The 25,618-nt window shown below is 42.9% G+C and overlaps 1 protein-coding gene across 1 annotated transcript in view; it reads left to right on the forward strand.

Annotated features, from left to right (window-relative positions):
* The window catches only part of LOC311228121 (kelch repeat and BTB domain-containing protein 8), a 61,460-nt gene extending 37,333 nt beyond the window's left edge, over positions 1–24,127 (forward strand). The window contains exons 4-5 of the mRNA XM_084314034.1: positions 19,568–19,795; positions 20,102–24,127. Of these exons, the coding sequence (XP_084170160.1) occupies positions 19,568–19,795; positions 20,102–21,623 (1,750 nt within the window). The 3' untranslated portion in view covers positions 21,624–24,127. The remainder of the gene's footprint in view (positions 1–19,567; positions 19,796–20,101) is intronic.
* The last annotated feature ends 1,491 nt before the right edge of the window (positions 24,128–25,618 follow it).

Here is a 25,618-nt window from a genome sequence, read left to right on the forward strand (position 1 = left end):
GCTGTTTGGCTACTTCTATGTGCAGTGAAAACTACCGTACTTTTCGCACTATAAGCCGCACCTGACTATAAGCCGCAGCAGCTAAATTGAATGATGTGTACATATATAAGCCGCACTGGACTATAAGCCGCAGGTGTTTTAATGTTTAATTACCATATGTAATTAGCATTGGGACACAATACTGTCGGACAAATAACAAGAATTAACTCATTTACAAGTTGTATTAAGTTTAGCAAATAAGGGAACAGATAAATAACATTTCAATGCAGTCAAAAAAGCAATATTTTGATTTTTACATTTTCGGGTTTGGTCACGTCGAGTCACATATAAGCCGCACCGTTATATAAGCCGCAGGGTCGAAAAATTGGGAAAAAAGCCGCGGCTTATAGTCCGAAAAGTACGGTACTTGAATGCTTTAGAACAGGGGTGGGCAACTTTGTATATGGTGAGGGCCACAAAATGTCCACAATCAATCTGGGGGGCCGCATTGTTTATCGGCAGTCCCGCCAGTAGTACCCCATCACTCAAATAGCCCTAATAGTCACAAGGTATATAAACAATTATAATTTGTTGTAACTTTGTTTTTATTCCATTTCAAATGCATTTAGTAATGCAATTTCAACTTTATGAATTTATAAACAGCTGAATTTAAAAGTATTGCTGTGTAACCCCAAATATATACAAAAATGATCAATTATAATTAAGGCTTCTAATAAAATAAATTTATGAACTTAAAGCCCACTGCTCAACAAACACAAAGCAGCATTCCTGCTGCATTTCACTACAACAGTAAATCAAAAGTGCAATAATAAATGATTTTGTTAAATGTATAAACTTTTATCCTGCTACTAAACAAAACATTATAACACTGAAATGCATGTTATGGATATGAAGCACTCAGGAATGTTTTGTTTAGTAGCAGGATAAAAGTGTATACATTTAACAATCATTTATTATTGCACTTTTGATTTACTGTTGTAGTGAAATGCAGCAGGAATGCTGCTTTGTGTTTGTGTTATTAGTGTTATCTGAACACTATAGTAAACAAGTAAAGTGCAAGTAAAGTAAAGTGCAATACTACATGCCTCCCATTGACCCTTTATCAAACTGGCATGACATTCACCCTCGCCCCACAGTGGGTCAATAATGGTTATAATAATAATAATGGTCCCCTCTCTACACCTCTCCATCATCTCCCCCCCTCTCTACACCTCTTCATCATCTCTTCCCCCCTCTCTACACCTCTTCATCATCTCCTCCCCCCCCCCCCTCTCTACACCTCTTCATCATCTCCTTCCCCCCCCCCTCTACACCTCTTCATCATCTCCTCCCCCCCTGTCTTTAATGAGACACTTGTGGTCTCTCTTGTTGGCGCACAATAGCAGGAATGTCAACTTCAATGTTTGTGCATGCAATCTGCATCAGATGAAATAATGTTTCATCCGACAGCCTGTTTCTCTCCTTTGACTTGATGTGCTTCATGTTTGAGAAATTGCTCTCACATATGTATGTGCTCCCAAACATACTGGCCATAGAGAGGGCAAAGTCCCTGAGGAGTGGGAAGCGGGGCTCAGGTAGCAGTTTCCAAAACGAAATTCCCCTCTCATTTCTCTTTGCTTGAAAAAAGGATCCGACTGTAGCTCGCACAGTTCAAGCTGCAACGGTGGGGGCTGCTCTGACACCGTAGCGGTGAGGGGGCCGGCAAACAGCGCTATCCGTGACTGCATGCCGTTGAAATCTTCAAACCGATCATTGAATTGCATTTGCAGTGTTTCAATGTCTTTCCTGTACTTTCCGACGGCTCAGCCATCGGATTTCTGTGTGTAGCTGCAAGTCGCCATAATCAGTGTCCATCTCTTCCAAAAAGGAGACAAACTTTCTATGGTTTAGTGACCTGTTGCCTCCACGAATTAGATTGGTAACCTTGGTAACCAAATCCATAACATGGCTGTAGTCAAGCTTCTTGGCACAGAGAGCCTCCTATATCAGATAAAAAAAAATAAAAACGATTTAACGACTCGCATATAATTTTACTACACTCGACTCGCATTGGTCATTATTAGTGACCCACAATAGATGGAAATTATGTTAGCGAACTTACCTGATGTATAATGCAGTGCAGCATTGGACACTCAACGCCACTCTGCCTTAGAAGCCCGGCGAATCCTGTGCGTTTTCCTTTCATTGCCGGTGCTCCATCGGTAACAACAGCCGACAGTTTATCAAAACCCCCATATTGCTGCACGGCACTTTCAACAGCGTTTCATATGTCCACACTAGGGCTGACCCCTATTAGTCAAATAGTCGACTAATCGATCGAAAGGAGCCATAGTTGACTGCCAACTCTTCTTAGTCGAATACAATACCAAAAAATAAAAAAAATTAAAAATAATTTTTTTTTTTTTTTATAAATATTGGCCTGGGGCCGCATGGAACGTCGGTGAGGGCCGCATGCGGCCCGCGGGCCGCCAGTTGCCCCTCCCTGCTTTAGAACCTAGTCATTGATTTAGGTCAGGGTGAGCTAAAATTAGCCGCGGAGCTAACGCTATCTAACGTGAGCTAACGCTATTTAATCAAGCTCACAAAGAGAGATAAACAGCTGACAGCGGATAGTACAGGTACAAATACAATAAAACAGCAAGTGGGGGCTGTTGTGTAAACCTTGTACTCTTTAGTTCACATATAATAAGAGCCGCAGTGTTTGTTTACAAGTCTACACTGTAAGCCAGGAAGTACCATGGTGGTGCAACATACAAATGTGTCCGTGTAGCAACACAAGCCAATACCTTATAGGACAGGGTAGGGGTGGACGGTATGGTCTAAAATTTATATCACTGTATAATTTGAAGCATAGACGGTAACGGTATATATCACGGTATCAGTGTTTCCGTTAGAATAATTTTTTTTGCCTGATAGGCAGGCTATATAAAGAATGACATCCTCAAGGCATGTAGATTTATAATATTTTAACTTAAAACTAGGCTACTTTTGCGTATAAAGTCATTATATTCCAAATAAAATAAGTCCCGAGTCGAGACTCCGTGCTGCTCCCATTGCAAACAGCGGGGCTGGATTTTGCTAGAAGCATATGTAGCTGCAGAGCCGCAGAGCCAGTGGCTCTTTCAGGTCGTTCAGCCGTTTGGTGGGGGGGCGCTGTTGAGCGGGCCTGTGACCAGACCTGAAAGAGCCACTGGCTCTGCGGCTCTGCAGCTGCATGCTATTTCGCAAATCCACTGCTGCAGCAGCCGTCCTCCCGTCGTTATCATAACACTACACACATATCATAATGTTTACAGCAAACTGTAGTTGATCACCAGGTATGTTTTATTAACGTAGAATAATTCATATAAGAAAAACGATAGGTAAGATCTCTTACCTTTCTCCACTGGTTAAAAATGCCAGGAACTGAAATTGAAACTTGCTGTGCACCACGGTGATATGTGTTTATTATGAAATGACAATTGCGTGTTGACACGCCCAGTGCGCCCACTGCGCGAAGCCTCCTAAATAACTTTTTCCAGTTTGCTCATATCTATTATCTATGACTAATTCAATCTATTTTTAGGGGCAAATGCGATTGAAATAGTCGCGCTGTGGTTACATGACGTCATTGCTATTTTAGAGCTGCCCTACCGGTTACACGGTATAGTCAAAATCCATACCGTAGAGCAAATTCATACCGTTTATACCGTATACCGTTTATACCGTCCACCCCTAGGACAGGGGCCCGGGGAGGGAGCTCTGTCTCTGTCTGTGTGTGTGTGTGTGTGTGTGAGACAGAAGTCGGAGGAATAACGACCTGTTATTCAATAGATTAAATTAGTTTAAGAATAAAAAAATAAAATACATTTTAAGAGAATCTCAAATACATTATTTTATTTAAGTGTAGGCTATAGTTAATGTTTTATTTTTTAAAGTTTTTGTATTTTTCTGACATGGGGGCTCAACAATAAATGACAATCAGAAATGTCAAGTTGCATGTTGTTATTCTAACCAGCTTAGACCCCTACGCTCTGCATCTTCTGGCCGCCTCAGACCTACTCCTATCCAAGCTCCGGGAGGGTCATCAAAGAGAAGTCGCCTATTCTCAGTCCTTGCCCCACAATGGTGGAATGAACTACCCACCCCAGTTAGGACAGCCGAATCACGTCCAATCTTTCGCCGTCGACTAAAGACTCACTTCTTCAACCATTATCTGAATAAAAAAAAATATATCTAACCCTAACTAATAGGGCTGCAACGATTAGTCGACATAATCGACGACGTCGATTATAAAAAATCATCGACGAGAAATTGTTGCGTCGATTAGTCATTAAATTTTTTTTTTTTTTTTTTTTTTTTTGTGCACTACCTATCTTTGTGAGAGTGGCTTCTCAGGGTTCCAGACAACATCATAACATGATGATCCCATAGCAAATTTTGGACATTGAAAACATTGTTCCCCTGCAGGAGATGATGATCAGACTAGACACACAATACATTACACACGCACTCCTCTCACTCACACACAGCGATCAGAGTAAGACACACACATACACACTCCTGTCACTCACACACAGCGATCAGAGTAAGACACACACACATACACACTCCTCTCACTCACACACAGCGATCAGAGTAAGACACACACACATTCACACTCCTCTCTCTCACACACAGCGATCAGAGTAAGACACACGCACATACACACTCCTCTCACTCACACACAGCGATCAGAGTAAGACACACACACATTCACACTCCTCTCACTCACACACAGCGATCAGAGTAAGACACACACACATTCACACTCCTCTCACTCACACACGGCGATCAGAGTAAGACACACACACATACACAAATTACACAGTACACACCTCTCACTCACACAGCGATCAGAGTAAGACACACACACAAATTACACAGTACACACACTCCTCTCACTCACACAGCGATCAGAGTAAGACACACACACATACACACACGGACTCCTCTCACACACAGCAAACAAACGTTATTTAAAGTACACTTCCACTTTAATTTGTATTATTTAATTTATTTATCTTGTTATGAGTGATTGCTGTATTGTTCTTCAAATACATTTTCATTTAAAGTGGCTTAAAGATCCAAATTCAAATGTTTCATGAGTCATTATTTTAATTTGCTATGGGATCATTGTAACTGAGGGGTACAATTCCCTGACTGTATTGATAAGTATGGTATCATTAAACCACTACCGCTTTATGTACTTTAATTACTGGCCATACAGTACACGATATCTAAGTATGATGAACACTTTCCCACATATGAAATCAGGTCCACACAAAGGTAATAGTCAAATATTTAATATATAGCAAAAGGTACATATAATAATTACTTATTACATTTATGATTTGAATTGAATGCTCTTGTAAGGCAAATGAGTACTCGTATGCAAATCAACACTGAATGTCCAATCTCTGGTTACACAGGAAGCAAGTATACAACCTGGCTCTTAGGGGATTATAGCGATGGTCACTTAATGATTATAGCTGGATAATATACTGAAGGGGTCCCGCCGGTTGTAAGCCAGTAGGGGGGGTAGGAGAGCCGTCGGCTGTATCCCGTCTGGTCAACGATTTCCAGGGAGAATTCAGGTACAGAAAACAGTGCCCGTGGAACCTTGATCCACAGATGAATACACTTGGGCTCTCTTGTAGACGATAGCTGTAGCTGTCGGTCCACAACGAAGAAGAAGCGAGGCGACCTCAGTCTGGTCTGAGCGCCGTCTCACCTTGGCTCCTCTCGGGGTAAATCCAACACTCACCGGTGTTGGCGATTATCCGCTCCACAAATCAAAGCACCAAAGCAAATAGATATTCCATGCCGTATAGGGCTCAGCAGTCGTCGGGGTAGGTAATCCAATGTGCAGGTCCACTCGTCCTCGCCCAGAACTCCTCGGATGAAAGCACCACGCGTGGTCTGCCCAGCCTGGTTAAGACTCTAGATAACGCGAGGAAACGATGGGGGTGCTGCTCACTTTAGAACTCTAACCGAACGATGCACCATACATAATAGACTATTATTACTTAATAGAAATACGGTGCCAAACTCTGGCAATTCAGCTATTAATTCGCACGAGGTCTCACTGCTATTCTAAGGCCAAACAGGCCGTACTACACCGCACGCGGTATCGTGGGGTTAGGCTTCACGTCTTGTTACTTAGTTGGGTAGAAGGGTAAAGGACTAAGAGGAATTCTACATTTCTTGCGCCATATTTATATGCACAGCGGACAAGTAGTGCCGCTCTGCTTTCGGTAGCCGTATTCCTGCGCGGAGCTGAGGCTAGTAAAGGCATGTCTCGTCGGTACCTTTGAACTTGAACGCCAGGGGCTTGTCCCTGGCGCCTGGTCCTTTTGTCCAATAAGAGAATGAACTATTATGGGCTGTAGTAGAATAAAGGGATATTCAGTGTATATGTACAAGGAATATACAAGGGATATCAAACGATATACAAATACTATTAAATATATATCCATAAATAAATATATATATTCGGTTTAATCTGATCCTTCACAACAATCATCATGTTATGATGTTGTTGTTTGGTCCTGACAAGAGTCTCAAAGTCTGGGGTGATGGTAGACAAGCAACTCTGAGGTCATGCTCAATGTCCAATCTGTTCCTCTGCTCTGTCTTCAGCTGGACCAGAGCTGAGAAGCCACTTTCACAAAGATAGGTAATTAATTAATTTTTTTGTTGTTTACATTGGTTTTCGATTAGTCGACTAATCGAAAAAATTATCGGCAGATTAGTCGACTACCAAATTAGTCATTAGTTGCAGCCCTACTAACTAACCGTACTGTCATGCACTTGTCCTAATAAACTAACCTACACTGTAGCACTCAACACTTTGATGAACATTGTTGCTCAGCTGATAGAGTTGTGCCCTTCCTGATGGCTTGTCGTACAGAACTTGTAAGTCGCTTTGGATAAAAGCGTCAGCTAAATGTAAATGTAAATGTAGTTCTGTTGCATTTCCAATTTATTTATGTAAATTATAAATTGATCAGGTATCGATAAGGGTATCGATAAAGAATCGAATCGATAAGCAGAATCGATAATGGAATCGTATCGATAAAATCCTATCAATTCCCATCCCTACACACAAGTCCGTCTTTGTGGAGGACTACCGTGTTGAGTCCAGGGGGAGGCGTCCTTTTCAGGGGGGCCGTTTCCCAAAACCTGTGTCTACTGGTCAGTTTACTTCACCTTATAGGCATGGTGGTTCTGCTAGTGCATTCCCAGAGGGGATTATATGTTTCTACTGTAAGGAGCCTGGTCATATCGTTGCTGGGTGCCCTGTGCTTGAACAGAAACATTTCAAAACTGTGGCTCTGGTGGAATCCATATGCAGAATACCTATGCCGACGTTGGAGGGTGATGGGGGAAGTATAACAGGTGTGGACAAAGAGGTTGAGGGCTCCTCAAGATTTATGATGGATGGATTTGTTTCCCTGACTGATGCACTAGAGTCAAAGCAGGCTATAACAATATGGAGAGATACCGGAGCTTTTCAGTCCCTCATTCTGGAGGGGATTTTGCCGTTTTCAGAAAAGTCTTCATTGCATTCCGGTGTCGTTGTTTGTGGCTTTGCAGGTGGATTTGTGGATGCACCTTTGCATGAGGTCACACTCAGCTCTCCCTTAGTATCAAGCAATGTTGTTGTGGGGGTATGTTCTCACATCCCCATAAGAGGTGTGTCCTTCATTCTAGGGAATGATTTGGCTGGTGACAAAGTGCTGGTTACTCCAGTTGTAATTCACATCCCTGTGGTTTCTGAGGTCCCTGATGAGCTGGCACAGAAACATCCAGGAGTGTTCCCTGTGTGTGCTGTGACACGGGCAATATCAAAGGACAAAAGTGATGTTGTTGATACTTCAACTTGTGACATTACACTTAGTGACACATTCTTTGTTGAATTGAAAAGTGACCCTGTTGAGAATTTTGGAATGCACACTGTGGATGTACCTCTGCATAATGATTTTCTTGATTGTGCCTTTGGGTCAGACCCGGTGGTGGAACCGAAGGTGACATGCGTGCCGGATATGTATGTGGCAGGAGATGATCTGGCAGCGCAGTGTCTCAAGGTCTTCCCAGCCTGTACGGTGGCTGAGGCCACGGACGAATTGGAGGATGAGTGGGAAGGATGCTATGAGAGATGTTGTTGATTCATGTGACACCGTTGACATTTTTATTATTTTATTAATTATTAATGTCCGCCTTGTTTAGAACGGTTAAGCTTAGGCCCTCGTTCGAACTGGTTAAGGTTAGAGTTTGGAATCAGGGCTGGTGGTCTAAAATTTTCAATCTATCAATCAATCAAAGTGGGGAACATAGAACCCGGGGAACATAGACATGCTCCCCTGTACAGCAGTAGCCGCCTTCACGACCTGGTCTGATGAGTGGCAACCATTTTGATCAAGACAATGTTATTTTGTGTGACGCCATTTTGGATGGTATTCCAGACGCTTTTGTGACTGATGTATTGCCATGTTCCAGGGACGGTGGGGCTGTACCTGAGGCGGTGCATCCTACTCTGGATGTTCACGGTTTGCAGTATCCTGAACTGCCAGTGCCAGGAGGAATGGATATGGGCGCTGTGGTGGTATCAGAGACCTATGATTTTTGTTCGTCTGTGTTCTGTCCTGTTGAGCGCAGTGAGCTTAGCTCTCATATTGATTTTGGTTTGCAGTCTCTTTTTGACAGGTCGGTATCGGTGGAGAGGCCTGTTGAAATGGAGCTCATTATGTGATAAGGTCTAGGTTTGTTGATGGGGTCCTAAGCCTTACGCCTCAGTGGAGGATGAGCCTGCCCCACTCCAGCCATATACCGCAGTGGAGGAACCTTTTGTGAGGTCTCGCTTGCCCGAGAGTCGGGACAGTGTTGTTTTTTGTTTTAAACAGCATTGTCGAATGTTCCACAGTGGGGAGCATTCGACGAGGTTGATGGTCGTGCTCGACAGGGGCCGACCCATGGCCGCTTTTTGGTAGTGACTCACTGTTTGGTGGTTTGATGTGTAGTGGTTGCCTCCTGGGCAACCGTTTTGGTGGGGGAGATGTTATGTACCATGTTAGTCCTGTGTCTTGGGCTGCAGCTGACTGCTGCTAATTAGCTGATTGCTGCTAATTGGACACCTGCCTGCAGGCTTAAAGGCACTTCCCCACCCACACATGCAGGGTGACTGTTGCTAGAAGAGATTGTTGAAACAGTGTCTCTTCCCTTTTCACAATTTTTTATCTTTAGTTTGAGCTAGTTATCATAATTAGAATAGTCTTTTGGTTTAAACACAGACCATTGATGTCTGTGTGCACTAATGTTGCTTCCCCTTGAGCCAGGGTCGTAACAAGCTGCACACATTCCATGATGCTCACTTTAGTCCAAAAACATAAATCGGACCTCTTTCATTGTCACTCATGTCCTGTCTTGGGTTGACCTGTGTCGTCTCTGTGAGGGCAGTAACATCTCCAGCACACCTCATTCTGTGAAAAAAACACAAAAAGCTGAGTATTAGCTAAGCATAGACCAGGGGTGGCCAACCCGCGGCTCGCGAGCCGCATGCGGTTCTTTGCCCGTCAATGTGCGGCTCTTCCATCCATACATATTCTACGTCACTCAAGGACGTAGAATAAACATTTAAACATTTTTTTTAAATGGTCCATTTGCATGTTCTTGGTATCTGAATCTAGGGACATATATGGATCAGTGTCAGAAATAGTGTGTCTGTTACTAGGCTTGAGTAAATTGTAATGAACCAAAGGAGAATATCAATTCTATTTAAAAAAAAATATATCTTTGACTGTGAATAACACCATGCTAAAATTTACCAGACCTGAAAAATCTAAGCAAATGTATAAAGGGAAGATGATTAAACGGAAGGTTTTGTAGATACAGTACTGAATTCTGCCATCTTTTTTATAATGTAAATTTCTCCACCATTTTTCATCGTATTGCAACACAGTTTTTTGCAAGACGTTCACAGAAAGGTAGAGAAACTAACTGTGTTCTGTTTTATGGCAATAACGTTCAGGTTTGTGGGAGATAATCCCAAAAAATAAGAGAAATAAAAAAGTAAATCCAGAAGTCAGATGATTGACAGGGGGCTGGTGTGAGCTGGGTAGGGTAGTTTTTCGAAATTTGAAAGCCCTGAGTTTCTTCCTTCAAAAGACTACACTCACTTTTGGATGTGCCACTTCCTCCTGTCAATATGCGCCGGTTTCCGACTCAATGCCCTGAGATTTCTATAATCTTATATTTCACTAATAACAGTTAAAATAATTGGTAAACAAATGTAATGCTGAAAATATACACTTTTACTGTATATCTCGGGCTTAACACTTTAAGTGCCGAAAACGTGTTTAGGCGTCCTTCCCCGCCATGCTCAAGTTGCCGAGGACGCCGTAACTCGTCTTTAATATCAATATTTAAAAAAATCTGTGATCGGAATCATATTTTCCATCCGCAGCCTTCATACACAGTTCTGAGCTCCTCTCAAACCTCTAGCGGTTCAAGAGCACCATCTGGTGGCCGATCGGCAGAAGCGCCAAACAGGAAGTTATGTGGTTGAAGTGCTGATATATTACTTCCGGGCACTCTCTATAGGTCCCGGGACTCGATCTCGACACAATACATAGCGATCCGTTGCCAATAACTCGATAAACAACATGATTTGGACGTATATACTATTATACAACCTGGAAATGGATCGTGTATTTATACATCCCATAATAGGAATATTTCAGTTCCACGCTCATCGTCCAACGGCGTGAGGAAGATACGGTAAGATTCAGCGTTATTTTTGAACGTGTTCGATATAAACTGCTCTGATGATCATATCACCCACACTAGATGAATGATATAACGCTGCCCACGGAATTATAAACGATCCCCCGCCCATCCGGTCATCATCAGATGATACGTAGAAACTTCTAGAAGTACGTCCAATTGAAATTTTTTATCTCGCACAGATTCCTACCAAACTGTATTTCATCGTTAATATAATGCATTTGGGGCTATAAATCACGTTCTGGAGAAAGCTGCAGAAAGAGATGAAAACATACTTATACTTTAGACCATATTTTACTATGAATATGTGAATGAAAAAGTTTAACGTTGCTACACAATGAACAATACATATAGGACCTTGAATGGACCCTAATAATGGCAATTTAGCAATAGAATTTAAAAAGTTATAGCCCTGCAAAGAAGGGGAACTTTTCCATAGACAAATAGAGCTGGCAAGGGATGGTATATCATGAATTTAGCCTTAGGCAATCAAAGTGTTAAGAGGTTAACCCTGTGAGGCCCAAATTAAAAAGACATTAGCAACTTCAGAGGCCAGAGGGTGGGACATATAAACACATTTACTATCAAATAGCATTGTGAGGCTGAACAACAGGACCTGTAGGCTCAATTTGCCTATCTAAGCCAGGATACGTCTTCAACGCGCTCACACCACATTGACTTGGGCTGTTTGTTACTCACTGTTTGATGTTTGTTGATAGTTGCATCCGATGGGTTCGAACCGGTTGAGTTTTATGGAAGGAGTTGCGTAAAGTTTCAAATAATAACGGAGAAAACAATTAAACAAAACAGGCTCCAGACTTGTACTAAAAGGGTTTCAAAACAAACGGGCGCAGAAAAAGGCTTTCAAATAAACTCAAAATGATTCTAAACAAAGTCTTTCTTTTCAGTCTTTCATTCATTCAAGCTGTGTGTGTGTGTGTGTGTGTAGAAAGCGAGCGGTTGAAAAACTGTTTCTCGTCTGGCATGCGTTTACACACAGCTGGGCCATAATTAATAGGAGGACCATGGTGCCATTTTACGAGGCGACCAGTGGCGGCGCTATTTAGTCAGAACTATTAAATCAAATGAAATGGCTCCTACTTACCCGGCCCCTATTGTTATGGGCAGGCTCTAATAACAATACAAAATCAAAAAACTGCTGGAGCCATACAAAATGTTCAAAACAAAATAAATACTTGGTGGAAACAGGCATGGTGTATAGGCCTGTTTGAATCTTCAGTACCTAATTTGAGTTTGGCACCAGCAGGCAAATCTTGCTGATGGGCCTTTCAAGTACACTGGTTTTTGTCTGAAGACGCACACCTCTCACAAGTCCTCTTGAGTCTGGCATTGTTTCCAGGACTCTAGCCAACATCCAGGATCCTCTTGGTGCATTCGTGTCAGCTATGATCACAATGTCTTCCTTTTCAAAGTTCCTGCGGATGCGGTTCCATTTTTGACGTACATTCATAAGAGGTAGGTATTCTTTTATCCATCTGGTCCAAAATAGATCTGACAGGTACTTGTCTCCAATGGCGCTTTGCATACACATGGTCTTTTGGGAGGATATCAGGGTGCTTTGCATCTTCTGGCATGGCTGCTCTGCTTAATCTCCCACCCACTCTTATGGCTTCGTTTTCAAGTTTGGGATCAAGCTTGTAGGTTGAACTGTGTTTCTGCACGTTCAAACTTCCTTTCTGCAATGTTTTGATTTCCTCTTGAAATCCTTGGTTGAGACAGAATTTTACAACGGCTATCTCTGAAATGTCCAGTTCATCCAGAGAGAGTTTGTGTGCCTTTACAGTGTTTTTGAATTTTTTCATCTCCACTTCAATTGTCTGTCTTTGTTTGTCTGCGTCTGGTTCTTGAATTTGCATCAGATCTTTCCTTTTTTTACTCAACTGCAAAAGGTGAGTTCTCAAATACAGCATCCATGCTACAGCTCTTTTCAATTTGTAGAAACTTGAGTAGTGGTGTATGAGAGTGCTAGTAGGATCTTGATCCATCATCTGAATGGTATTGACTGCAACCTTCTCTCTTTTGACTTCCGGATCGTGGGCTGGTATGGGGGTGAGATCAGCAGGTAAGTTAGGCCATGTCTCTTCTTTTTCCTGTAGGAAGTCCGGTCCCTTCTTCCAGTTTTCACACTTTAAAAATGCATCGGCTGTAAGACCTCGGGACACATGGTCTGCAGGGTTGATCTTGGTGTTCACTTGGGTTCTGAATGTATCTTCATCCACATTCCTGTTCACTTTCACTGCTAGTACTGCAGCAGTAAGTTCCATTCTGGGTGTTGTAACCCGTTTCAAGGGGGCGTCTCTTGCCTTTGCCATGATTACACGCAGTCTGCGTTTCTTTGGGTGGCGTACTCTATGGTGAGTCCTTCTTTCCTCTAGATTTAACTGCTCTTGTGGCACAGCTTCAGCGTGTCCCTTTTGAATGACACTTTCAAGAAAGTCAGTGTACTCTTTGTGAAACTCCACATCTTTCTTGAATTTGGATCATGAGGTCATTCAAATGTATTATTGATATGCGATTGCCGGAAATATGGGTTGGCTGCTTATGGCTTATTGTGGGTTTGTGTAGAAGCCCACTAACCACCCATCCAAGTCTTGTCTTTACAGCATAGGGCCCATTACCCTTGCTATTAATTACTGCCCACGGTTCCATAAACTTAGCTGCATCATTACCAATCAGGAGTCCAATATCTGCATCAATATATGGCAACTTAACCTCTTTTAGGTAGTTCCATTCTTGCACATCATCCTGAGTGGGAATTTGTTGCTTGGTTACAGGAATTTCTGTTTGATTATAGAGTGGTGGCAGTTTTAGGAAATCATCTCCTTCAAGACTTGACACTTCCAGCCCATTGATTCGGTTAATACTTATGACCCTTTCTTGTCCTAGAGTACGAAGTATGATTCCAGTTGGTGTCGCCTTAGCATTCAGTTGCTTCCTTAAAGCTTCAGTACAGAAGGTTCCAGTGCTTCCTGGATCAAGGAAAGCGTACGTTTGAAGTACCTGATTCGAATTTGACAACTTGACTTGCACAGGAACAATTGACAATTTGTGTTGGTCACCGGCCCCAGTATGGATAGGCCTTTTCATGGTGACTAATGCACTGCCCACTGACATGCTATCGGTGCTTGGACTAGTTTGACTTGTATCTTTTTTAAATTAAATGTGCAACACAGTAGGATGCTTCTTTGTACATATCTTACAAGTCACACGTCTTTCACAGTCCTTACTCATGTGACCTTGAGTCACACAACCGAAACATAAACCATTTACTTTAAAGAACTCAACTTTGTCTTTGTGTATTTTCTTATCCAATGTCTTGCACAGGTCTGTGCTGTGGTTTTCTTTGCAAAAGAAACATGTTTTCTGTTGCACGGCTGCAGAGCTACTTGTGCTTGACTGTGACTTTGGTTCTGAGGATTCGGTTACTGTGGCAAAACTGCTCTTAGTGTATGATGAAACTGGTATGTATTTCAAATTACTATTTCGGGGAGAAGGGATTGTCCTCTTGTCTTTCGGTTTTGTGTCTTGTATTTCTCCAAAGAGGGGATCAATGGCAATGTTTGCTTGCCTTTCAATGAAATTTACAAGTTGTGGGAACTTAGCTCTTCTGTGTGTACGCTCATAGTAACCATATGCTACTGTCCTCCACCTCTCTCTGTGCTTGAATGGCAGTTTTGACAAGACAGATTTCAAGTGTGTAGGATTGTTCATGTCTTGCAGAATTTCATTATTGCTCATAGCATTGCAGCATGTTCTCAAGAAGAGTGAGTATTTGTGTAAGGCTTTACCATCTTCCGATCGGATTGTATCCCAATTCAGAATTTGTTCCTGATAGGCAGCAGCAATGAAAACCTCATTTCCAAAATGTTTGCGTAGCAGCCGTTTTGCTTTCACATAGCCTTTTTGGGAATCCATGTGAAGGCAGCTTCTCACAATTGCCTTTGGTTCTCAATCTGTAAACTGTTCAAGAAAGAGCAGTCGATCTCTGTTGTTGTCTTGCTTTCTATACAATGTTCAAATGTACTAATGAAAGAGACATAACTTAATGGATCACCTTTAAAAACAGGAATCTCTCTAGAAGGCAAGAGTGAGAACCTCTGTTCTTGAATGAACATTTCTGTGATTTCATTTTGTTTTCTCAAAATGTCCATCATGGCTCCGCCTGGTTGAACATTAACCTGAGCACCATCTTGCAAGCCAAAGTTTGGGTTAGGCTGTTGGGGTTGTTGGTGAGCAACAGGCATTCGTGACCTTGTAGGCTGCTGAGCCATTTGTTTCTGTGGCTGCCGTAATTGGCCACTAGGGGCATGTTGAGACCTTCGTCTCAGTGGTGGATGGGAAGCTGCTCCTTCAAATTCATAATTTTCATCATCCATCATTATTCTCTTCATAGTCATCATCTTCCTCTTCATCATCCAATCTATAATTAACCTTATGGCTGTCCACTGGTAAGGATTGCATTGAGTCAAAATATTCATTGATGTGGATTAAGGGGTTAACATCAAGCCTGGTGTCTACATGTTTAGTAACATCCAGAACTTTTAACATGGCATCAGCAGCTGCAATTTCCACTTCCAATTCAAATGCTTCCTTTCTTGCTTTGAGCTGTGCCTCCTGAAATTCAAATGCTTGTCTTTGTTTGAGATAAGCAGAACGTGTGGCTAGATTGGCTCTTTCGGCCTCTACCTGTCTTAATGCTGCGGTGCTTGAAGTGGATTTCATGCCAACTGAATTATTGCCAAATGATTTCACACTTTGTGCTGGTGTCACTTCTGGTGGCTTTTGTGCCATAGCTGCAGGGGCATTATTTATCCATTCTATAACCTTATCATGAAATTCACATATGATTTTGAACTTCGGCATGTACCACTGATATTGTTCTTCTGCCGCTTCCTCTTCTGATAATAGCTGCTGTACTGTTTTGTGAAGTGATTTGAAGTCATTTGTTTTAGAATTAAATTCATTGTATTCTTGTTTAACCAATTCCACATTATTGTAATCAACCATAAGTGCTTGTAACACATTTCTTTTGCTTGTGAGTTGTCCAAGTTTAGCTTTTCTTCGATTACATTGTTTTGTATAATTAGCCTCAAGTGCCCGTTGCGTGGGTTTCACTTGTCTCTTTCCCTCAACCACAGGCAAGTTAACATTTGTATCAGAAGTGTGAACGGTGGTAACTTCAATCACAGCAGCTGCATCAGAACCTTCAGTCACAATCACAGCAGCTGCATCAGAATGGCCCAATTCCTCTTTATCTTGTCCAGACATCGTTAAGCATCTATTTATCTATTTATAACGGTGCACAGGTTTATTTGATGACGACATATATTCCTTCAAATCCACTTTAAATGCGCGTCTTTGGTGTTCATTTATCCACATGACATCGCACATTGCATTATCTTTAATAGAATCACACATCCATTAGATACTTTGATCCTCCAATTCCATTTTGAAATGCGCGTCTTTCGCGTTCATTTATTCAATCATATTGCACAGTCCATTGTTTTCAATAGCGTGACACATCCAGTAGATCCGTTTGATACCATTTTAAGTGCGCGTCTTTCGCGTTCATTTATCCAATCATATTGCACAGTCCATTGTTTTCAATAGCGTGACACATCCATTAGATCCGTTTGATACCATTTTAAATGCGCATCTTTCGCGTTCATTTATCCAATTGTATTGCACATTCCATTGTTCTCAATAGCGTGACACATCCAGTAGATCCGTTTGATACCATTTTAAGTGCGCATCTTTCGCGTTCATTATCCAATTGTATTGCACATTCCATTGTTCTCAATAGCGTGACACATCCATTAGATCCTTTTGATCCATCAAATTCCATTCATTGTGTCCGTATCACAAAGTTTTTCAACTTGAATGTAGGCTCAATTTGCCTATCTAAGCCAGGATACGTCTTCAACGCGCTCACACCACATTGACTTGGGCTGTTTGTTACTCACTGTTTGATGTTTGTTGATAGTTGCATCCGATGGGTTCGAACCGGTTGAGTTTTATGGAAGGAGTTGCGTAAAGTTTCAAATAATAACGGAGAAAACAATGAAACAAAACAGGCTCCAGACTTGTACTAAAAGGGTTTCAAAACAAACAGGCGCAGCAAAAGGGTTTCAAATAAACTCAAAATGATTCTAAACAAAGTCTTTCTTTTCAGTCTTTCATTCATTCAATCTGCGCTGTGTGTGTGTGTAGCAAGCGAGCGGTTGAAAAACTGTTTCTCGTCTGGCGTGCGTTTACACACAGCTGGGCCATAATTAATAGGAGGACCATGGTGCCATTTTACGAGGCGACCAGTGGCGGCGCTATTTAGTCAAAACTATTAAATCAAATGAAATGGCGCCTACAGGACCAATTGACTATACATGTGCTTAAAGGGGAACTATCTTATAAATGGCCTTTTTCAGTGTTTACCATTGTTTCTTAGCTATGTGGACTTATATTAATAGGATCTATGTCTCTAATTCTCATATTGGCGCATTCTTCCAATTCTCCTCTCGCAATATTCACTGAACTGAGTCATCTGAAAATGTGCATATCTGTGATGTCAGAGATTTCTCAGCTGCATAATAATGTGGCAGTTGGCACCAGGCCACACAGTGGTTGGAGCCCAGCCTCAAAACGGCTTAAGATCTTGAGGTAGAAAAATGCGTTTTTTGAGTACTTGATTAGAAATACAAAACAATGATTTTTTTCCCCCCACATGTGTTCCATAGACTCACAGGAATTGTGTAAAAGTGCCCAAATAGTGAAAGAAATTGTAAAATAGTTCCCCTTTAAAAAAATTTAAATAAACATTCTTTTTTTAAATGGCAAAGTGATTTTGCAACCGTGGGTCTCACAGGGTACTTTTAACCCTGTGAGGCCCAAATAAAAAAGACATTAGCAACTTCAGAGGGTGAGACCTATAAACACATGAAGGGTGCCGTGACTGAAAAAAAAGGTTGAGAAACGCTGGTATATGGTGTGGCTCTTTGTGGTACCACAGTAATTTTTGTGGCTCTTAGTCTCGGACTGGTTACCCCTGGCATAGATGGATAATAATAATAGTTCATTTATGGAGCATCTTTCATACATAAAATGCAGCTCAAAGTGGATTTTATTGACAACAAACATAACAACTTTGACATATCAACATTTGTATTTGCCTTGTCAAGGATAAAATGAAAAGTCCAGGACTTATTTACATCGTTGTCCCTGTTGTTACTGGTTTCAAGTGGCACTATGGCATCTGAAGTGCATCGAGCATTCTTAGTGCATGTAGTAGTATTCATGTTTCAGTTCATTCATGTTTATGTTCATTCATGTTTCAGTTTTTCTTTTTCTTTTTTAAAGATGCAGTGACAACCTGTTGTCTGTTAGCCAGTTCTTTATACTATCAATGGTGGTCACTACATTACATCTATAACTATAACTGTCCTTGTTGGTCATCATTTCCACTGTTATGCACCTGGCTGACTGTAACGTTACCTTTTTTTGGGTGAGGGTCTGTGTCTTTTCGGAGCAGACACGAGAGCCCGGATGGGATCTGGATTTTCCAGAGTTGGCTTCCCATCTCTGAAGTGCTTTGGGGTGAAAAGACAGTTAGCAAAAGCACCAGCTAACTAGCGAGGACGGAAGTAGACGGCAAACATGTTGGCAGCTAACGTTAGCTAGCTGGGCTGGATATACGCTAGCTAGTTGGCAGTCAAAGTCAAACGTTAGCAAACTAATAGTTTGGTCTACGTTTCTAATACATGCCGTCAAATGTCACCTGCCCCAGAGACTACAGTTGAAAATTAGCCAACTTGGCTAAACTGGCATATTTACAGTCAAATGTTCCTTAATATGCACTGTCTCTGTATTTTAAACCAATAAATACAAAATACAAATATTATGTCTTTATGAATTTACCTTACCTTTGAGCAAACATAAGTGTCCTTGGTAATGGTCTTCACTAGGGCTGCAGCGATTAGTCGACATAATCGACGACGTCGATTATAAAAAATCGTCGACGAGGAATTGTTGCGTCGATTAGTCATTCAAAAATAAAAAAAATATTATTATTATTATTATTTTTTTGCACTACCTATCTTTGTGAAAGTGGCTTCTCAGCTCTGGTCCAGCCAGCTGATGACTTCATAACATAACAGACCGACAGTAATTTTGGGGGAACTAATGGGATAACTGGGGATGTTGTTTGGTCCTGACAAGAGTCTCAAAGCAACTCTGAGGTCATGCTCAATGTCCAATCTGTTCCTCTGCTCTGTCTTCAGCCGGACCAGAGCTGAGAAGCCACTTTCACAAAGATAGGTAGTGCACATTTTTAATTTTTTTTATATAATTGTTTTTCGATTAGTCGACTAATCAAAAAATAATCGACAGATTAGTCTACTACCAAAATAGTCATTAGTTGCAGCCCTAGTCTTCACATTCAGTTGTGTATGTGGTCGACGACAACAGAATCCACTGCTTGCATTTGCCAAGTTTTCTTTTGGGCTTCGGAAAAGGTACAAAATATACTCCTCCATCCAGTCTTTCAGGGTACCTGGTGTCCGAATTACAGGTACCCCACGCACAGCGTTTCACCATCAGATATTGGGTAGATAATAACATATAAACTGAACTCTTCACAGTGGTTTCGATCACAGACATTTGGTTTGATGCGGCCCACAAATGGCTTTTCTGGTCCGTTTAACCAAATGGCATGTTTGATTCACTTCCTCCACTCTCTCCATCTCTCTGCCAGGGTGCTCTTGGCAGCGGTCAGCCCGTATTTTCGCGCCATGTTCACCAGCCCTCTAGTGGAATCCCGCCTCAACGAGATCCGACTGGAGGAGGTGACACCGTCCGTCATGGAGACCGTAATCCAATTTGTCTACACGGGCGAGGCAGGACTGTCCCTGGACACGGCAGAGGACCTGTTTGTGGCGGCCAATCGTCTTCAAGTCATGCCCCTGCAGGATCTGTGCTCCAGGTAGCCGTTGCCGTAGTTATGGTCCGACATTGACGTATTGTCCTGGTTATCGCGGGACACGTGAGGCTGTATATTTTTTCGATTGAGTAGGCAGTGGTTTTTTACCAGACCGTTATAGTTACCAATACAGTGTGACCTGCATTTTAAACAAGACACTCTTTCTGCTGCTAATGTATCCCTTTCTCTGCCCACATTTCTGTCTCCTCTCCTGCACTTTCTTTTCCACCTCCTTTCCTCTCCTCTTCTCTCATTTTCCCCCTCCTCTTTCCCTTCCTATACTCTCCTCCCTCTCCTCTGTCCTCCCAGGTTCCTGTTTGAGCACCTCTCTGTCGACAACTGTCTGGGCATGTACTCTCTGGCTCGCTCCCACCACGACCAGCTGCTGCTGCGTGCCTCCCTGCGCCTGGTGGCACACGACTTTCCCCGCGTGGCGAGGCAGAAGGACTTCCTGCTGCTGGACCCCGGCACACTGGGCAGCCTGCTGGGCTCGGACCGCCTGGGCGTGGACTCGGAGACGGAGGTGTACGACGCGGCGCGGCGCTGGGCCGAGCACCAGCCCCTGGTCCGCTACGCCCACATGCCGGCGCTGCTCCACCACCTGCGACCGGGCCTGCTGTCCCAGGAGGAGAGCCGCCGGCTGAGCCAGGAGCTGGGACCCGCGGCGGCCGGCGAGGGCCTCGGGGGTCCCCTGAGGCCGCGGGAGGGCATGTTCGAGAAGAAGATTGTGTGCGTGGATCTGAAGCCACGGGAGGATGGTAACATGTCGGACAATAATTACACGGTGGACTGTTTTGATCCTCGGACAGGAAAGTGGGAGAAACTGGCGGCACTGGGGTCGCTGGTCTGTCCCGGCTGCACGGCTGTAGGAAGTCGCTTGTTCATAGCTGGAGGAATCCACCGGACGGGCTCCGTGTCTGCGGCTGTTCACGAATACGACGCAGTGTTGGACCGCTGGATAGAACGGCCCTCCATGGCTCAGCCCAGGGCTATGTTTGGGCTGCTGGGTTGCGGGAACTCGCTCTACGCCCTTGGTGGCTGTAACCGCTCCGCCCTGCTGGACTCCTGTGAGACCCTGGACCTGGCTACTATGCAGTGGGCCCCTGGGCCACGGCTACCGCTCCCCCTGCGCTCCTTCGCCTGTGCGACCCTCCGCGGACGGCTCTACCTCCTGGGCGGCACCACGCTAGAACAGAACCGCGCCGCCGTGCACTCCGGAGTGCTCATCTACCACACGCTGACAGACTCCTGGACCCGTGTGCCCCTGGACTCCGGCGCCACCTGCCTGGCGGGAGGGGTGGCGGTGCGCGGCGGAGTCTGTGCCATCGGAGGCTACATGAGGGACGCCACCAAGTTCCTGGATGGGAATTACACCAACCTGGAGACGCTGGACGCCACCGGCCGTGTGCTGTTCTTCAGAGAGGGCAGGGGCTCTGGGGTGGAGAGGGAGGTGACCGCGGGAGGGGCAGCAGGAGGAGCAGGAGGCAGCACTGTCGTCGGGGGGGAGCGGGGAGCCGCAGGCAGCAGGGGGAGCGACCGCGCCCCCAGTCCCGTGGTGTTCCCCGGCTTGCCACGGCGGATCGCGGCCGGGGGCGTGGCACGCTGGAAGCGGAGGATTTACGTGCTTGGCGGCGAGAACGGCTCGCGCTACTACGACAGCGTGTACTGCTGGAAGCCTGGCTGGCGCAGCTGGGTCCAGAGGAGGGAAAAGCTCCCCGGAGAGACAGGAGGGGTGAGCCAGTTCGGGTGCACCACCATGAAGTTCCCCAAGAAACACATCCTGTCCAGACTCAGGCTGGCCCGGGAGAACTGCAAGAAAGACCCCGACTGACTCCGCCCTGTTTCCCATGACCAATAGGGTTGGACTGAAGATGACAGCCAGCCACACAGTAGAAGAGGAGGTGTGAAGGCTGCGTTCAGACTGGGCTACAGAATGCTCAGAGGTTTTCCTTGTAACAAATTATTTTTCTTGCTAAAGCACATGTTGAACTTGATGATGGAGCTAGAGATGCACCAACTCCAAGGTTTAGATTTCAGGTGATGTGTGGTGGCATCTTATCTGATCCTAAAACACAGGGTTATCTATAGGAGAGAATCCTCCCACTACCAAAACTCTTGATACCAAGAGAGACATGTCTAATATGTGAGAAATTTCAGCAAAGCCATTTGGATACTAAGTCTCTGATGTTGAAACATTTATTACATCTCAATCATGTCCAATTAGTCCAAACTCATGGTCTTCAAGGGGCAAGTTTCATGTAGGAACTGTTTTTACCAAGGTAAATACCCACCATATATTATTTATAGAATAAGAAGCGGTGCTTGAAGTGGAAATAACCAAGTGGGGGTGGGTTACAATATTTCTGGGTGTATTTTGCACTTTACCTCTTCATGAGACACCTTCAATGTTTACAGCTGGAGAGTGGAGACAACACACACATGGAGAGAAATCGTTTGACTCACCCAGTATTTGCAGACTCATGGCCAGGAAGAAAATTGTCTATAGTTTTTTTCAGAACCCATTAGCCATCCCTTAGCATGTTGAAGGACCATAATCGAAAAACACTTTCTGTAAAAAAAAAAATAAGAATAATTAAAAAAAACGTCCCACTTCAAGCACTGGTAGAAAATAGGGATGGGCATCGATTTTTTTCTTCTTCAAATATATCAAAAAAAGAAAATTATTAGTTTATGCGAATATCGTTTTTTGTTATATTCCCCTTGTTTTTACCAGCACCTACACCGTGTAGTGTATTTAGAGGGGACCCTATTAACTGTTACACCGCTGAACAGCATGCTGGGTACAGCTCGCTAACCAGGTAGCATAACGGCCTGTTAACAGCTGGCAGAACAGAAAAGAAAGAGACTGGAGATGTTACATGGTAGCAACGTTTTGTACGTTTGCCATGTTTCACTGGTTTTATTAGTAATCGAATAGTTCCCAGTGACTATTGATTAGTAATTTTGTGAGTTTTTCCCATCCCTAGTAGAAAATAGTTCCTCCTAAATGAAACTGTTCACAACAATGTCTGGATTATCTTGAGTGTCCAGGTCATGATTTGTGGAATGAGACATTGCTGTTCACACCGTTCACCAAATATCTTTTTATTACATTTTTATTTTGGGCCCCTTCAAGTCTGTATTGTTATATAAAATGAATGGATCAAATCACTTAACTCTGTATCGTTGGCAACATAGCACTTGGTGGTGTGTGTGTGCATCTCTATCAAATCCTTGTTGTTGCGAAGCAAACTTTGACGATAAGACTGATGTTACAAGGAAAAGACCATTTCTGAATCCAGTGGGAACGCAGCCTTGAGCCCTATTCACATGGGACTAGTGTTACGTGGGGTAATATAAAATGACCCCTGACCTCTGTGATTTCCAGACACACATTTGCATGGGATACATTTTTACTGAAGCGTCCTGAGATTAAACATTATCGTTTCAAAATGGTACCTCTACCTAATTTATGACAACGGCAACAATTTATTTTACATTGAAAAATCGAATATGACAATCCAGCAGGGATAATGAACTGGATAACGGTTACAGTATGTGAACCTCTTCTAGATTGAAATACATTTTGACATTGATCTCCATGCTGAATTGAAGCAGGTTGAATGCACTGAAAATGCATTTAAAACCTTCCTGTATAGATTTGTACTACTACCAAATTACCATCCCAAATTAAGGGTCCTACTAATCACCACAAAGTACCATAAAATACCCCAAAATATACCCTAAAATACCACAAAGTATCACAAAATACCCCAAAGAACCTCAATGTTCCCCAAGTATACCTCAATGTACCACTCTACCATCACACCCAGTCCTCCAGCTGCTCTCTCTCTCTACCATCACACATCCTCCAGCTGATATAACTCTACCATCACACCCACTCCTCCAGCTGCTCTCTCTCTACCATCACACCCACAGGGGTATTTTGGGGTATACTTTGGGGTATTTTAGGGTACCTTGGGGTATTTCGGGGTACTTTGGGGTACTTTAGGGTATTTTCTGGTACTTTGTGGTGATTAGTAGGACCCCAAATTAGAGATTGCAGATTCGCACAGGACTAATATCAGATGACCTCTGTGTTTTGCTGAAATATGTCTAGGTAATGTGCGCTGGAACTTTTACGTTACAAATTACGGACACTGCAGATTCGCACAGGAGATCACAGACGTCCTCCACAATTAATACAAATGACTAGAGGTCCCCAGGTAATACTAGTCCCGTGCAAATAGGGCTCTAGAATCATAGTACTCTTATGGACTCATAGAAACAGACATTGGGAATTTACTTGATACAGAAAGAGAAGACGATGAGTGAGTGAGTGTGTGTGTGTGTGGGAGGGGGGGGGGGGGGGGGGGGGTCAGATGGGGAACAGGAGAACTTGTACCTGAATGTAACCTATTAAAAAAAAACACATTTGCCACAACATTGAACACTCAAGTCTTTCAGTTTAAGATGGAGAGGTTAATAAAAAAAAGGCCTTGAATTATGTATTCCAAGTTTTGTTTTGTTTTCTTCTACTAGTGTCCAATTGAGACGGTCATAAGTTAAGTCTGTCAAGACATGTTTTTTTTTTTTGCTCTTAACAAATTCAAATCATGCTGTGAATCTTTCGCAGAGGGGATCTACCAAGTATAATTTGTTTCACACGGCCTCATTGAAGAGATTGAATCGACGGGGGTGTATGTTATCATATGAATGACATGGCTGTATTTATTGAAATGTTAGTTGGGATTTTCAGTTTTTCTTTAAAGAATAATTATTTTGAAATAGACTTTCGAGGGTTCCTCAATGGTGTCACTGAGCTTCGACTGCCCCGTTGACTCTCATGGCTGCTCTTGATGAAGTTTCCAGAAGTTGGTGCACTCTTTAATACTCTATTATAGACAAAACATGTGTTTTGGAATTTGAATTTTATTTTTTATTTTTTATTTTTTTTCTCCTTTAATATCTTGGGAACGTCAACACTAAGTGTTCTTGGCTGCAACTGTAACCAAGATGAATATAGAAGGCAGCAACAACACACACCTCTTGCTTTGTCTCTTCTGTGGTGCAAAGAATCAATTCCCCCGAAGATCCATATCCAAAGAAAAAAGTAAACACCCGCAATATCACCTGCACTGGTTTATTACAGTGAAGTGGAGGTTTCTCTCAAGCCAACCTCAAAGTGACTTGTATAGTTGCATAATTACATAATACTGTGTCCATGATTGCCTGCGACAGCTCAGTCTTTCAAGATTCCCTCAATTGTTGAAACGCGCAATATCTATAGTCATATATACCTTGAAAATCCTTTTGACAAAAACCAATTCATGTTAGTGGTGTGTACCACAAAATATGAATTTGTAATTTCAGCTACTGAGAAACTGGTAGTTGACTGGTGGCTTAATTGTTGAATTCTTTGTTAGTCTCATTTGTATTTAGCCCTTAATCGAGACAGCTGTGACTCTATTGACCATTTGGACGAACACTTACACAGTTGTCCCTGCGTGGACGTCTCTTTAAAAAAAATTTTTATTTTATTTTTTAGTTGGCTTATATAGGTTGATTGTAGCTATGACTGTGAAGACATTAATTGGTCATCGGCTAATTAGATCCGTACATATAATTCAGTCTGAAATTATATATTCAATTAAATATGTCTTGAAATGTCAATTGCATGTCAATTTATCATACGAGTGCAAATGTGACTAAAAAGCATTTTTCACCCCTCCATTTTCCAAAAGATTCCCGTCCACACCAACGTGTTTTCGAAAATCTCTGTCCACACAACACAGAAACCCTCATAAACTTAAAAAGCTCACAGCA

The sequence above is a fragment of the Notolepis coatsorum genome (genome assembly GCF_963971535.1).
Source record: "Notolepis coatsorum genome assembly, chromosome: 1".
NCBI lineage: Eukaryota > Metazoa > Chordata > Actinopteri > Aulopiformes > Paralepididae > Notolepis > Notolepis coatsorum.